Genomic DNA, 15,865 nt, shown 5'->3' on the forward strand with positions numbered 1-15,865 from the left:
TCAGAAAAGTGTTTGTTTATATGTACCCGTGTATATATGCCGTCAATGCAGTCAAGAGCACGCCAGACCTGTAGCTGGCAGTGTAACAAGAAGCTCAAGCCCACGTTAGCCAATCAGAATCCAGACAATAGCAACAACAGCAACCAATCACGTCCTCATTCTCTCTCTCAGCTGCCTAAACCTCAGTTTGTCTCAGTTTACATGCAAACGTGCTAACAAAGTTTTCCAAAATCTCCACTTTGACCAGAGTTTTTAGAAATAATCGTTTTCTGTAATAAAAACGGGGTTTTCGTGTAAATGAGAGGCCAAACCGCAGGAAAATATCTGCGTCTTCCCTTCGTGTAAACGGGGCCTAAGACTGCCCCAAAATCACAATGTTCTGACAGCTGCCGCAATTCTGCAACAAAGTTAGCTACAGACTGACCTGACTTCCGAAAATGGCTGTGAAATTTGAAATGTTGGACTATTACTGATGGCTTTGGATTGTGGTGGTTACCGACGAGCTTGACCAAGTCATCGTATGGCATTTCCCCCGGTTTCCTCGGTATGGCTAAGTTCCTTATCAACTTATTATTACTTATAAGTCTTTTCCCCACACACACTCAGGAGAATAGAGCCCTGTTTAGCCTCCTCTGTAATTCCATTAGCAGCGAAAAAGTGTCCCAACTTTTCCACATACTCTGTCCAGTCCTCGTCCCCCTCCACCAATTCACAGATAGTCCCAAACGTAGCCATCTGCATGCAAGGCTCTCCTCCTTGTTCTTGTCGCTGCCCTACAGCCGCTCCGTGTGCCTCCTCATGTTCTTCTTCACTGCTTTCTCTCATGAAACTAGCCGCCTACCGTTGACTAGCTAGCACTGTAACGCTAAAAACAAAAAGGAATGTAAAAACACTTCCGGTTCACCTCGTCGCCAAAAATATGTGGTAACTTAGGCAATCATAAGGACCACAATGAAGTTTGTACCGAGTGTTGGCTTTTAATAGTGAATGTGGACAGGCAAACGACAGTCACTCGAGCCCGGAACTAGCATTCTTCTTCTAGCAAATAAAACATTGCTTAACACACAGTAGCTGAGGGAGTACTGAAACTAGTATCACATAATTATGAAAGCTCCACCTAGCGGCATGAAGGATCGCTAACATCTTAAGCATTACAACAATCAGGGTTATCTCAGCTTGGGCGTGGAGACTACAAATTAATAACAGAAAGCCTTACAAACTGCAAGATTTGGGCACATACCATTCAGGGAAGGTCTAACAAAAACTAAGATCCAGCAGTTTGACCCATGACTAAAAGTCAAGATATCTCTGCTTTTGTATCTGTAATTTTGACCATTCTTAATCAGTTGAATCTGTCTCTCATGAGTCGCCCAACTTATGAAAGTACTCCTTTTAATTGGAACCCTTTATCCACACACTACTGTATATTGGCCTGTCTTGAGGGTTTTTTATTTATTGACGTTCCCCTGTAGGAACTTTTTGACCAGGAGCAACATCTATGGCCCTGACACCCTGTTTTCTCAATCAGCTTCTATCAGTGATGGAGTCCTACACACAATCTTCTGCCAAAGTTCGAACAGTTTTGGCTATTTTACATTTCTGAATTTGTATTTTTATCTGAACTCTACTCAGTTTTCAAGTAGACAGAAAGATAATGTCATGTATTGCCATCCAATCCAATCAGGATTTAGCAACATTTGAATTAAACTCTTATGAAAGTTGTGGGATTGTTGCTTATGTTGCTAGCACCGTCAATCAAATCTGATTAAATCTCTCCCACACAATTTCTAATAAATCAGATTATGTTTGCTTTATGAGTTCTGGAGTGTTAAATTCTTAATTAATAGGCTACTAAATGAAGCATGGCATTAGTTCAGGCAGAGGGGGCCTACCCGTGCTTTAAGCCCAGCTCTATGGTTGGGGTCCTGGGTCCAGGGACCTTAGCCCTCTAGGGAAGGCATCCATAGGGAATAATGGACCTTCAGCTCAGTCATGTGGGCTCATGATGCTTGGTTCATCATTTAGAGAGAAAGAGATAAAGACTGAGAGACATTTATAATAGGGCGCAATCATAATGCCCTATGTAATGTCAAACTGTGAGTCATCCGTGACCTCAGAACCTGGTGACATTCTGAGTGCTGTCAGCAGCTATTAATGGATGCTAACCACCTCTGCAGTTTGGAAACAAACACAGGCACTCGTGCATTTTATGTGCCACGCAAATGAACCTGAGATGGAAGCTTCTGCTATCAGCTGAGCTGGTAATCTCTAATAACAAAAAAGGAACCTTCTGGATTTTGGCAGTGGTAGAGAGTAACTAAGATCATTGACTCAAGTACAATTATTAGGGTACTTGTACTTCTATTTTATACTTCCACTCCACTACCTCAGAAGGAAATACTACATTTATTTGACAACATTAGTTACTAATTACTTTTCAGATTCAGATTATTTATAAAAAGTATGACCAGCAAAGAAATCATGATTATACATTTAAGATAGTTAGCAGTATACAAGGTATGTAAAGTATAAATTAACTCCACCTTTAGCAGCATCATTAAAGTGATCCTTACACATGAAAGCATCAATAATTATGATCCAATAATATGGTATATGGACCTTTCTGTATAATGAGTACTTTTACTTTTGGTATTTTAAGGACATTTTGATGCTAATGCTTTTGTACTTTTGCTTACTGAAGTTTTAAATGCAGGACATTTACTTGTAACAGAATATTTCTGCACTGTGCTATTGCTTTACCTAGTAAAAGATCTGAGTGCTTTTTACACCACTCGATTGTGTGTGTGTGTGTGTGTGTGTGTGTGTGTGGGTGTGTGCCTGCCAGTTCTCATACGGTCAAGGAAATGGGAAATGTTCCAAGAAAAAATGGCAAACCAGTACAATTACAGTATGTGGCTTCAATTGAATCAAGCTCAAGAGATATGTTCACAGTAAAGTCGTAAGCTGGAGGAACTTTGGAAGCACAGACTGGGGTATCAGGCATGGCAGCAGAGTTATAAACAGATTGGACTCAATTTTATTTTTTTCTGTCACACTGTGGCAATACAGTAGTACACGCCTAACTACTTCCATCTGTCTGGATTCCAACTCTCACTCTCTGTTTGACTCAGAGCCTTACTGGCCAAAAAGACTGTGGGCATCTTACTTCATTAGAAAAGAAGAGAAGAGAACTTTTGAGCAGACATTTGGAGAGAAAATAAGAACATCTTTCAACCCACCACACACACAGGCACCCACGCAACCTAAACACACAGTACAATACAGCTAAGGGCAACCTCTCTCACACAATCAGCCTCCACAACAATTAGTCCTGGAAAAAGCAAATGAAATCCATGTGTTGACGTCGAGTATTCTGCCTGGAATTTATACGTTGCCTCCACCTCCACAAATGGGATAAAATGGCACATTCAAGTGCAAATCTGTATATGCAAGGATAGTCTATGTGTATCCTTATGACAGCTAATAAAACATAATATTTCGTTTTCTAAAGGCCACATCTTTTTGGAAGATTTAATGAGGGCTGGAATTCCAGGCATTCCTGGCAACGTGTGATCAGTGTGATGAGTTTTTTTCTGAAGATACTCCGTCTATCCCCAGTCATTTCAAAGTTGTTGTTGGACTGAAGGGAGACAGTGGAAGACTCCTTTCTTGTTTGTCCTTTTGGTCCATCCAAACAGCTTTCTGTGCGAACAGACCGAACGGGATGATTATACAAAAGATTTAAAACAAACTAAAAAAACAATAGTATTTGATTTTTTACTTTTTTGCCCTCTCATACGTACAGTACATGTGCAAACACGTGGTGCTGAGAGATCTTTTCACACTTTTTCAGCCTCTCTCCCTGTCCCATCTTTCTGTACTTCCAGTTTCTAACTTCCATATTTTGTCTATTTTTTCGGTCTTTTCATCTGTCTCTTATGTGGTCTCTAACCCTCAAGCACTAAAGGTACTAATTTATCGTTTCTGGGTCTGGGCAGTTGTTTCATGTTGCAGTAGCTACACCTAAATGTTCTCTCGGCTCCCATGGTGGATACAAGAAAAATTGTTTTAACATTAGACATCCAAGCTACCAGGCTAAGAGCTTAATAGCAACTTTCAGCTCATATTTTTTGGTTTTCCGGCCCACAGCTTTTCGGGTCACTCTCACCGCCCTCAAAGCAGCTACCTGCCCAGCACCAAACAGCAGGAAGACACAGTTAAAGACTACCTTGTGAACACAGTGAAGCATGTAACACTTGAAGATTCAGATATTTTGGTGGAGACTTACATTCATTAGAGGGACACAAACATTACTCCAAATGCTACTAATTTTGCTCTGCAACTGCTGGATGTGTCAATAGGAAACACATTCGCATATCAACGTATAGGCTGTGACAGTGTTGTGTCCAAGTAGTGCTAGGTGGTGCTAGGTGCTATGCTAGGCTAGGCTAGGCTAGGCTAAATGCCTGCTGGCCGAATCAATCTTCTCATCTAATGCTCGGCAAGAAATTAAATAAAAATGTTCTCAAAATGTTGAACTACTCCTTTGTAATTAAAGTATATGTCATGCTCTGATCTAAACTGTTCAGCAAATCTCTTTCAAAGCAGAGATAGAAGCCAGTGCTTTGCTGTGGTTTTACGCAAATTCTTTAGAACTGGATTGCCTCAAATACACCCTGCCGAGGAAATGACAAACACACACACACACACACACACACACACACACACACACACACACACACACACACACACACACACACACACACACACACACACACACACACACACACACACAGTAAACTGAGCATAGAAATTCTTTTGTCAGGGCTCCAGCAATAGCTAAATCCTGTGAGCCCTTCCTCTGTCTCTCAACTCCCTGTTTCTGGCAGACTGCTGACTCATGCTTTCTCTCTCTGTCTCTGTCTCTCTTTCTTTATAAATCCATTCTGCAGCCTTTGAATCTCAACTGCTCTTCTCCCGTACTCACTCAGGCATTTCTCGAAATTTTAAATAATTCAACTGCATTCCCTTATCTTGTGACCTCTGCATGTCTGTGCGCTCACATAAGCGATATAATTGTAAGCGTTTGTGTCGGTTAAGCTCACGGATTGTATGTGTGTGAGTGTGTTTAATGTGTGTAAACAGTCTTGATCACCCCTTCTGTCTGTGCAGTTTCTTTTGTGTTTGAAGAAACTGAGTAATTGCCTCTTACTGAAGCTGTATAGCTCTTAATGAGAATGCTTGCTGTGCCCAAGCTAGAGGCCCAGGATTTTGTGGGTAAAGTTGGCACACGCACACAGAAACCAGCGTTTTCCTGTAGTTGGTAAGAGTTCCTCTTGTCTTGAATTTTAAGCTTTTAGTCCGTTATGTCTGACAGTTTTTGGCTGTGGTGTCACTACTTTTCTGAGAAGTACAGGTGGCGTTATGCTGCCAGGTGGTCATAAACCTGATTTGCTGGAAGAGGCAAAACAATGGTGTTTTTTGAAAGCTTTTTTTAATTTATTTTTTAGGCTACAGCATCTAGAATACTCCCTTTCCCAGAAACTGAACAGCAAACATCTGGAACACACATTTGTGAAGATAAACAACAAGCCAGCCAAATGAAGTGGAAACTGTAATCTTGGGTATCTTGGATCTTGGAGAGGTAGAGGACCACGTGTTCTTTAATGGCCTGAGCGGAGGCCAGAATTGTCATTTCTAAAAACAATAAGCTCCTTGCTGGATTGCAAAGACAAGAGGAATCCAAAATGAGCCCAGAAGACAGTTTACTAGAAGAAAATGGCCTTTAATTCTGCATTAAGAACTTTAATTCTGCATATTCAAAGGGTTAAGTATGGCATTTCTGATTAGAATTTTGCTGAAATAAAAACAACAGTTTTTGACTGAATGGCAATGCATTTGTTTTTTCCCGGTAGGATATAAAGATGGGAGGACAATTGGTTGTCCATCCATCACTCTGTTCTCCTATCAGAGGATTTCACGCTAACAGTTTTAGACAAGATTAATCTCTATAAACAAATATCTGCATATGAATGCAGAACCTGTAGGCACAGGGACAAGATTTTGGTATCGCAAGCTTAAAGGTTTCTGTTTGTAGTAGTATTGACCAATCAAAAAGAGAGCAAAAGAGTGCGATCTCGGAACCCATCAGCTATCGTCCAACGATGATTTAGCTTTTTCTTAGCTTATTAACCCTCCTGTTGTCCTCGGGTCAAATTTGACCCATTTTCAAAAAGTTTCTGTATCAAAAATTTGGGTTTCTTTCAACCAAAACGTGGATGGTTCCAGACAACGCTCTTCACAAGTAAAATAAATGATCAGTTCACTACTTTCATTGAATTTGGGTGTTTTATTCAATTTTATAGCATTTGAAAAAAATGATAAAAGAACGTTGAAAAATGTCGTGAGAAAAGCTTCAAAAACGTAGGGAAAAAGAGTGACAAAAACATCAGGAAAAGCTAACGCTAGCATAAGGCATGGCTAACTTCAAATTTCATTAATTTCTAAAACAGGGCTAGAACTTTTTTGACAGTATGGTACACATTAACGATGCTATTACTATATTTGTCCGATGTAATTTGTTATCATAAGTCAAAGAGAGAAATTGTCATTTCCCTCAGACAATAATGAGTAGTCACTTTCTCTCCAGTTAGCTCTTTTCACCTTTTGCTCCCATAGTTTTCGCCTTTTTTGGTTCACAGGGGAACTTGTGAAATCTTTTGCCACTTCCCTGTCTTTCAGTGCAGCCAAAACCTGACCAAAGCTATAGTGATGACCAAAAAAAAAAGTTTTAACATTACATTTTGACCCAGAAAAATTTAAAGTTGCATGGTCAACAGGAAGACAACACAAGGGTTAATTAATTTATCTGTTTATAGAGATGGCCGGACGGTGGCCCAATGGTTAGCACTGTGGCCTCACAGCAAGAAGGTTCTGGATTAAAACCCTGGTCGTCCCAGGCCTTTCTGTGTAGAGTTTGCATGTTTTTGTGGCTTTTCTCCGGGTGCTCCGGTTTCCCCCACCACTAAAAACATGTTCCCCTCCCTCTCTACCGAGCTGATGTGTGGTAGGCGTCTGGCACCCAGGTGGGTGCTACACCTTGTCTATGATAAAGCTAAGTGGGTAAGCGAGCGTCCACAAACCATAGCTCCTACGGAGCCATTTTGTTGCTAACAAGCCATCACCCGGCGTTAGCATTCCATTGACTGCCATTCATTTTGGCGCCACTTTGACAGCAAATAACTTTACATCTGAAGACTCTATTTGTCCATTGTTTATTTCTAAAGAAACACGACAATGTATAAAAGGCTCCATTACCTTGTATCTCACGTTATGGCTCCGTAGCAGACGTTTTTATAAAAATAGGCTAACGATTGTGTCATAACCACGCGACTTTCTGTCGCATAGTAGAGGAATTACTGTACAGTACAGGAGAAGCTCACGGGCAGTTTCGACTTACATTAGCTGTTTAAGTTTAATTACTAATGTTAACTAGCACTTTAGTTAGCAATAATTAGCCTGTGCCCATGTTATCTCCTTACATATACCTACGCTCTCCGTCTCTGTAAGATTGGGAATGATTGAGATTTCTTTTGGCACAGCTACCAGAAGACTTACAACTTTCAGACAGGTTGCTCACGTCACATCTACGTCTTCGAGCTCAGTTGGAGGCTGCTCAGTAACGCTCAGCCAGCACTGGAAAAGTGCTTCTAATATCCTTCACTGGTCTCCGTCCAGACACGGGATCTGTTGGTCCATTTCTGTAACTGTCTATGGATAAAGTGCTAAATGTGATGAAATATTATTATTACTGTATACAATGACCAGCACACGGAAGAAGAAGTCTTGGCACAGATATCTGTTATCCAGATATCTGCTGGCTACTTCGGAACCCAAAATATTGACCATCGCCCCCCAGGGGCTAAATCGTCATCAGACCAATAGCCAATAGGTTTCCGAGATTGGATCAAGAGCAAGACACACTGGCCAGATTGCAGAAAAGCACATTATGTCAGAGGTGTCAAAGTGCAAGTGCATTTATCAATATACAGTATACACAAGGTAAACTGATTATTTCTTGTCCATGGCTTCTGGGCTAAAACTTCACTTCCTTCTAATTGTTTCACACACAATCAATCTAAAACACATCAGACTCTGAGCCAGATATCTCCACTTCAGTAGCACTTACATACACCAAACTTTCCATTTTCACTCCTATCTCCTATCTATATTCTGAAGGTTTTAACAGAGGGGTTTGTTCAGATATCATTAATAGCCTGATATATGTAACATTTTCTATCTACAAACGAATATGGATTTTTTTTATCGCTGTTGACACCGTATTCTAATTTATGCAGTGATAAAAGGAGATATCCAAAATCCCCTCTGTAAAAACCTTTGACCCTAATACAGTATGTCAACAAAATTAAAAGAAGGATTTTGAACCTGGCTTTTTACAATGTTCAGATTTCTCTTCTGGAAATGTATGCGAATTAGCGCATATCTTGCAAGATAATGCATCATTTCCATATTTAAACGTAAAAATACAGAAAACTTGTAATACAAAATATATTTGTCTTAATGTAAGTAATCAACTGGGGTAGTTTCATGGTGATATCTATAAGTTAATTTTTGTTTCCTATTCACCTGGGGTGTCTCCCCTTAAAGTAGTCACCGTGGTAGTAACGTGTAGGGTTGTTGAGATAAAGCGGGAAAGAGAGGCAGGGAGGGGGAGGGAGGCAGACTGACAGAGAGCCTGGATGAAAGTGAGTGTATGTGTGTGTCTGGACATGTGAGTGTCTGTTTGAGTTAGTGTTTCTGTGCAGAGCTTTTGCTCTGTAGCTCAGAGGGCTAAGACCTATTTTTACACTCCCACTCCCACTCTCCGGAAACAACTCACACATGACATTTGTTTCTCCTCATTTTCCCTCTCACATTATCTTCTCATCTCATATCTCGTATTCTTCTCTCATCACCATCGTCGTTATCGCCGTCATCGCTAGACAGGGGCATGCTACCATCACCTCAACAAAATGCCGTGCTCTCAGGTTTTTTGAGCATCAAATTGAATTGAATAGATCAGATAGATCAGGGTAAGTGCTGCCAAAAAGGAGGGATTCTCTTCTCTCAGTCACTACAGTCGTTAGTAGGAGTAAAGAGCTTCACGCCCAGGGGTGAAGACTGTTGAGGATGAATTCAAATTCGGTTCGGTTCCGACCCGTGGCCCTTTGCTGCATGCCATTCCTCCTCTCTCTCCCCTTTCATGTCTAAGGTATTCTATCAAATAAAGGCTTAAAAATGCCAAAAAAAATTATCTTTCAAAAAGTGAATTTTGGTGAAAAATAGACACCTTCTTCACAAAATTCACCTGCAGGGAACCAAGCATCAGGAGGACGGAGGCTGACTTGCGTGCAGCAGTTAGATTGGAGTGATGGATGGACAGACAGAGAGTATCAATTATTTACAGGGAAAGGAATAGAGGCAAAGTTAAGAGTTATGAGGGTGCTCCATATTGTGTTGCCCACCGTGGGAATTGTGATGTTGTGTAATTGCGCACACACTCACAGTATATGCACAGAGTCACATAGGGGCAATGGCTTAAGTGCTTCTGCCATCAGCATTCCGTTGCTTGCATAACAGCTTCTCCAACCCTGGAAACACTATACACGTGACCACTAAGAGGGCTCTTTCTAGCTGAGGGGTTTCTCATTCCCTCTCTTCCTCTTTTTCTCCCTCCTTTTTCTTTCTCTCTTTCTTCTTCCTTCTTTGCAATAAAAGGGTTTTCCTTCACGGCAAGATGAACCCGCCCGAGGAGATGGCAGGATGACAAAAGAAGGGGCAGCGAATTGGGCATATTACTGCATATACTGTATATGTGATCTTCAAAGAACCTGTTAATGATTGAATATAAATGGAGCCTTTGGTGACAAGACAAATAAACAACATCTGGGGAGCTGGTGGGAAGAAAATGTATGTAGCCCACCCTCATGCCTACAGACAAGCATATATGATATCTACAGTATATATTGAGGTAATAGCTGCCCACGCACTCTCCACACAAGCTCACTCATGCTTGCAGAGGTGAAAGTATGGAGGATTTAAAATGCCTAAATAAAAACAAATCGCAGAAATAAAGTGAAATACAGTACACATTGTTATTTGTATTTTCTTTAGACGTATGCACTTTCTTGTCAGTTAAATATAAAACATGTTAAGATGACAATTATTTAGCTTTTTGTCTTTAATATTAAATGAATTAATTCTTTCATGACTGAGATTAAGGAACCATCTTAAAGTGCTAAATCAGACCAGGCGATGTGCGCGTGACTACCACTAACTAGTCAGTCAATATCTCTTGTGTATTATATGTGTACTCTGAATGTAAAGAACACATGGCTCCACTGGGCAGTGCCGTCTTGGCTCGTACCATTTACATAGAGAGTTTGGCCAACTAGGGAATGGAATGTTCTGATCTATCCCGTTATGCAATTGGTTCCGAGGTAGTCACATGTTTCGTGGACTCCATGTTGGATACCAACATTCATCTGATTCCCATTGACATAGTGCAATTTCACAAGTTCCCCCGTGAACCAAAAAAGGTGAAAAGTATGGGAGCTGAAAAGAGCTAAGTGGAGAACAAGTGACTACTCATTATTGTCTGAGGGAAATGTCAATTTCTCTCTTCGACTTATGGTAACAAATTACATCGGACAAATATAGTAATACCATCGTTAATGTGTACCATGCTGTCAAAAAAGTTCTAGCATTGTTTTAGAAATGAATGAAGTTTGAAGTTAGCCATGCCTTATGCTAGCGTTAGTTTTTTCGCTAGCACTCCATGTACCTAAATGCTTTTTGTAGTATTATTTATCATTATTAAACCACATGAGCAGAGTTCTGTTGTATACTTAGAAGGTGTAGCCTATAGAAATAACTGAACACCTGAACTAGAATCAGCTGCCTGTAACACATTCTGGAAAGGCAAGTCCATCCATTTTTCTATCCTGCACATGACTTTCCTCCCCCTTAATCCATTTCATTTTCTTTTCAGCCTCGACTTCCATCCTTCCTCTCATACTTCCCTTGATCTTTCCTCTCCTCAAACTGCATTTGTAATGTAGATTATGCCACACAGTGGCTGATATTTTCATGGATCTTGCGCTGTGGCAAATGGCTTCTTACAGGCAAATCAAAACCAATCAGTGCCAAGGCGACGTTCAAATGAAGAGTGATGAAGCCTCCAGAGACACACACACACACACACACACACACACACACACACACACACACACACACACACACACACACACACACACACCATGACATCCCCATCTCTGACATTAACTCCTGCGTGCATGAATATTGTTCAAGCGTCACATGCCAGCTCCCGACTGCACGTGCGGGGCGCACCGCATTGCCTGCGAGAGAGGAGGCGCCGGATAGTGCGCATGTTCGAGAGTAAACACGGCGCACGTGGTAAACCTGGAGTCGTCATTTCAGTACTGGACAGCTCTCTCCGCGTGCGCTTCTGTGGCATGTGGTAAAGCGACCATCCGTCACAGCTGGTGGGGAGGCACGAGCAGAGAGCAATGCACGGCAGACTCCCCACGGCATCCTCCGCACGACTGCTGCTAACGCCGAGCCTCGAGAGATGAGCATACCGGAGTTCCTACTGGAACTGTCCATCGTGGTCATAGCTGTTGTCTCGTTGCTGACGAACATGTCGGTGCTGCTGTGTTTCACCCAGAGCGCCGAGCTAAGATCCCACGTGCCAGGCATCTTCATCCTAAACCTCTCCTTCTCCAACATCCTCCTCACTGTCATCAACATGCCCGCCACTTTTCTCGGAGTGGCCAAAGGGGCAAAGCCCCTCGGGGACTTGTTCTGCCAAGCTGTGAGTTTCGCCGAGACTTTTCTCACCGCCAACGCGATGCTGAGCATGGCCGCGCTGAGCATGGACAGGTGGGTCGCCGTGGTGTTTCCCCTCAGGTACTCCAGCAAGATGCGCTACAGGGACGCGTGTCTGATCGTGGCGTACTCCTGGCTGCACTCGCTCTCCTTCTCTCTGACCCAGCTGCTCATGGCCTGGGGAGGCTACAGCCACACGTACGCCTCGTGCACCGTCCACCTGGACGGGGGGAAGAGGTCGCAGCTGGCCGCCTATGCGAGCTTCACGGCGCTGTTCCACTGCGGCAGCTTCGCGCTCTGCCTCCTGGTGCTGTGCTTCGCCTACCTGAAGGTCCTGAGGGTGGCCAGGTCCCACTGCAAGATGATAGACGTCATTACAGTGCACACTCTGATTCTGTTGGTTGACATTCACCCCAGGTAACGTGTGCGCCTACTGGAGATACAACTTTGAGGCTGTTGAGTCCTTTAGATTTAGAGAAGAGGATTTTAGGGCCAATGTGAAAAAAATGTATTGGAGTTCTGAGTTTAAAGTAGCGTTAAAGTCAGAACTTTAAACTTATAAAGTCAGAATTTTGACTTTTTTCCCCCCCATCACAATTTTGACTTTAAACTTTGAACTCAAATACATTTTTACATATGTGGCCCTAATCCTCTTTCCATATCAGATAAATGTCAAAAGTCTGAGATGTTCCTTTGTTAGTGCAGTTTGACTTGTTTCCAAGAACATTCTTGGCTTAAAAATAACTTGCTTTGTAATACTAATGATATAAATCGTTAATATATTAGCTGTTATGTCAGACATGAATTCATCTCTCTCTGTGTGTCTGTGCGTCAGTGTGAAGGAGAGGTGTCTAGCTGAGCAGAAGAAGAGGAGGCAGCGCGCCGCTAAAAAGATTAGCATCTTCATCGGCACCTTCATCCTCTGCTTTTCCCCCTATGTTATTACAAGGTAACCGCCTGCTGTCACTGTTTATCACAGGCTTTATGCCAGCTGGTTAACTTTCCACATGACTCGTCTGTCTTCAGATGCTTTTACAGTAATGGCCGGAGAGAAAATCAAACTGTGTAACATTTCCTGTGTGTCTGACGTGTCTCGCGATACAATGATGGGTTTATATCTGATGCACAGAGACTACACTATATCCTGAACACGCCAGTAATATTAATGCAAGATGTCTGAAATGTCTTTCTAACATTCGTTTTGTTGAATCTGCATTGAGTGTAATGTTTTCTAATATTTTGTAATAGAAATATATAATGAAGCGCTATACTACAGCCTCAAGTAAACACCTCTCCAACACATCATTTCAACACGATAAGCTTTACTCAGGTAACATTTATTGCAGGGATATTACAATGGATTACATTATAATGTGCAATTGTTCATATCCATGCATCTGTTGGCTACTGGAAGGACAGAGTAGCTAAGATGCATGGCACGTCACACAATTTCAGTTTGTACAAAGGAACCAGCTAAAATGTGTAGGATTCATTCAACATGTATTATAGAGCAGCTAATACAGATTTCTAATACACAGACATAGTATACTATGGAAGCCCATTTAGCAAGAAAATAAGTCCTAATAATAAAATACAATCACATGATTCGGATTTAGTATTTCATAATTATGAAAGATAAGAGATAAGAGCTAATAAAGTGTTGTTTTTGTCAATTTCTTTCAAGTGTGTGATAGAAATAGACTTATATATTCAGTACATAAAAGCCAAGAGAATTGACTTCTTCTTCTTCCTCTTCCTGCAGGTTGGTGGAGTTGTTGCCCTCTGTGCACATCCCCCGGTACTGGGGCATGACAGCCAAATGTCTGTCCTACGCCAAGACATCCAGCGACCCGTTTGTGTACTGTCTGCTGCGGCAGCAGTACAGGAAGGTCCTAGTTAGTATCATCAGTCGGGTCCTGAGACAGAATCCCTATGCGCTGTCTATCCACAGTGCCAGCAGCACGCTGGACACCACAGACGACAACTGCATTGCCAGAATCACCTGAGCTCGAGGTGCAAACATTTAAATGATCCAACATCTGCATCCTTCCCGCAGGAAGGTCAGAGGTCAGGGTTTCTGAAGAAGCAGCAGCCCTGCAGATGGAACCGGAACGGAGTCAGTGCCTTGCTCAAGGACACTTTGACACAGAGGTGGACCACAGTGTTACGGACACGAAACAAATGTGTGCTCAGTGAGACGCATGCTGATGTGCGCCAAAGGCTTCCTCAGCCTCCACAGACTGCTGTTTCCACAGTGCTTGTCAGTTTGCCTGCTGAGGCATTGCCAAAAACACACCACATGAAACCTACGTCATTATATCATTTCATTTATTATGTTTGATACTTTCATCAATGTACAATGTGTGGTTTGAAGAAACCTGGATTTGTTCGAAAGTGGTCTTCATGTTTCAGTGAAAGAACTGGAAGTATGTTCATTCTGATTACTGTTTTGAAGCTAATATCAAAGTTTATAAGTGTTAATTAGTGATATTTCTAACATGTCGAGTGCACAAATGTGTGGAGATGTTATATCTCTTAACTCCGCTGCCACAGACACACTATAGTCCACTGTGCATAAAAGTGAAAAAACAATAGATTCTGGTCAAATTGTGATACTGTAAGTAATTTAAATTATTGTTATGTCGTACATGTAGCAGTTGCTCCCAACATTTTTGCCTTGTGATTCTTAATCACATGAGCTGTGAGTAATTCAGACAGTGGGTGAGTCATCTGAAGGACTAGTAGTGCAGTGCCCTTGTAGAACATGCCTGTGTGGAACAGGCCGACTGCTGTGCTATTGCTGCGTGCAGCTTTCTGGAGAACTCATCTAAACAACTTCCCACTCGACGCTGCGCTTCCTTGAGTCCTGAGCAATACACCTGAAATAGTTGGTCACATACCCAAGTCACTCATGGTCAGAAACACTGGTGCAATACACTCTGTTTCATGGGGAAAAAAAACACCAAGAGCAGACTGTACCATTAGGCAAGACAGGCAACTGCCTGGGGAGCGAGGTAAAAGGGCCCCAAACGAATATAGATTTATTAGTTTAGATATGAAAAATATTGAATATATCACTATTCTAAATCCGCCCTGAAAAACCCACCAAGCGGTGGCTACCTTCGGTCAACCACACTTAGTGGAGGAAGGCTATTCATTGCTAAATATCAGTCGCTTGCTTTGACTTAAACCACCGGTAATGTTATTAGTAGGGCTGTCTCAAATAGTGGAACAGTCTGTGACCACTCAGTCTACTGAGAGTCGTTTTTTGTTGTTGTTGTCAGTCAGCGAACTGCTACTTCTGGAGATATTATGGTTGGGGTACAGGTCGTTCTCGGTATTAAAGCTATTGTTGCCGGGCAACTGCACGTTTTCCCTGAGTGGCTTAGCTGCCCCTCTGGTGAAAGAGCCTAAAAAAACTTTTCTTTCCTTTTTTTTTTTTTCATATTTCTTTGCTGTGGTGGCTGCATTATTACGATAATATGCCAGTCATTACTAAAGTTGCCTTCATGACAAAGACGACTGAAGAAGAGAGTGAAAGAGCTCAAAGAAGCCGCTAAAAGATCTGCAACTTTGCATTTGATGATGTCAAGCAACCATCCTACATCATTCATTTAATGTAAAGTTGGCCTATTTTATCAGAAGCATTTTCTTTAAGTTGGAGTAGGGTAATAACTCATTAAAACATACATTTAATCTAAATACGTTTTCATTTAATAATAAATGCACAGTAAATTGTGTCTGTGCCATGTATAGCATTGGGAATTAGTATGGTGTAATATTATTTATGCTGCCTTTTTTCCAGATTAGAGCAATGGCCCCTCCAAATGTCTGTGCACATATCTGTTAAACATCCAGCTGCAGAACCAGACCGAGGGGGGTTCTGAGTGAGACGAAGTCAGACGCTCAGGGGAAGAGAGGTTTTGACCGGTCAGACTCGGAGACAACGTTATCTTCT

The 15,865-nt window shown here is 41.9% G+C and overlaps 1 protein-coding gene across 1 annotated transcript; it reads left to right on the plus strand.

Annotated features, from left to right (window-relative positions):
• Positions 1–11,405: 11,405 nt before the first annotated feature.
• On the plus strand, positions 11,406–15,609 carry LOC114573160 (G-protein coupled receptor 26). Its single transcript, XM_028605136.1, has 3 exons — positions 11,406–12,324; positions 12,743–12,856; positions 13,670–15,609. The coding sequence occupies exons 1-3, from the start codon at positions 11,651–11,653 to the stop codon at positions 13,911–13,913; spliced, it is 1,032 nt and encodes a 343-aa protein (XP_028460937.1). The 5' UTR covers positions 11,406–11,650; the 3' UTR covers positions 13,914–15,609.
• Positions 15,610–15,865: the final 256 nt, after the last annotated feature.

Source organism: Perca flavescens, chromosome 2 (genome assembly GCF_004354835.1).
Source record: "Perca flavescens isolate YP-PL-M2 chromosome 2, PFLA_1.0, whole genome shotgun sequence".
In the NCBI taxonomy this organism is placed as follows: Eukaryota; Metazoa; Chordata; class Actinopteri; order Perciformes; family Percidae; genus Perca; species Perca flavescens.

Coding starts and splice junctions, on each gene's coding strand:
- LOC114573160 (XM_028605136.1), top strand. CDS start 11,651: ATGAGCATACCGGAGTTCCTACTGGAACTGTCCATCGTGGTCATAGCT. Junction 12,325..12,742: donor TTGGTTGACATTCACCCCAG/GTAACGTGTGCG, acceptor TCTGTGCGTCAG/TGTGAAGGAGAGGTGTCTAG. Junction 12,857..13,669: donor TCCCCCTATGTTATTACAAG/GTAACCGCCTGC, acceptor CTCTTCCTGCAG/GTTGGTGGAGTTGTTGCCCT.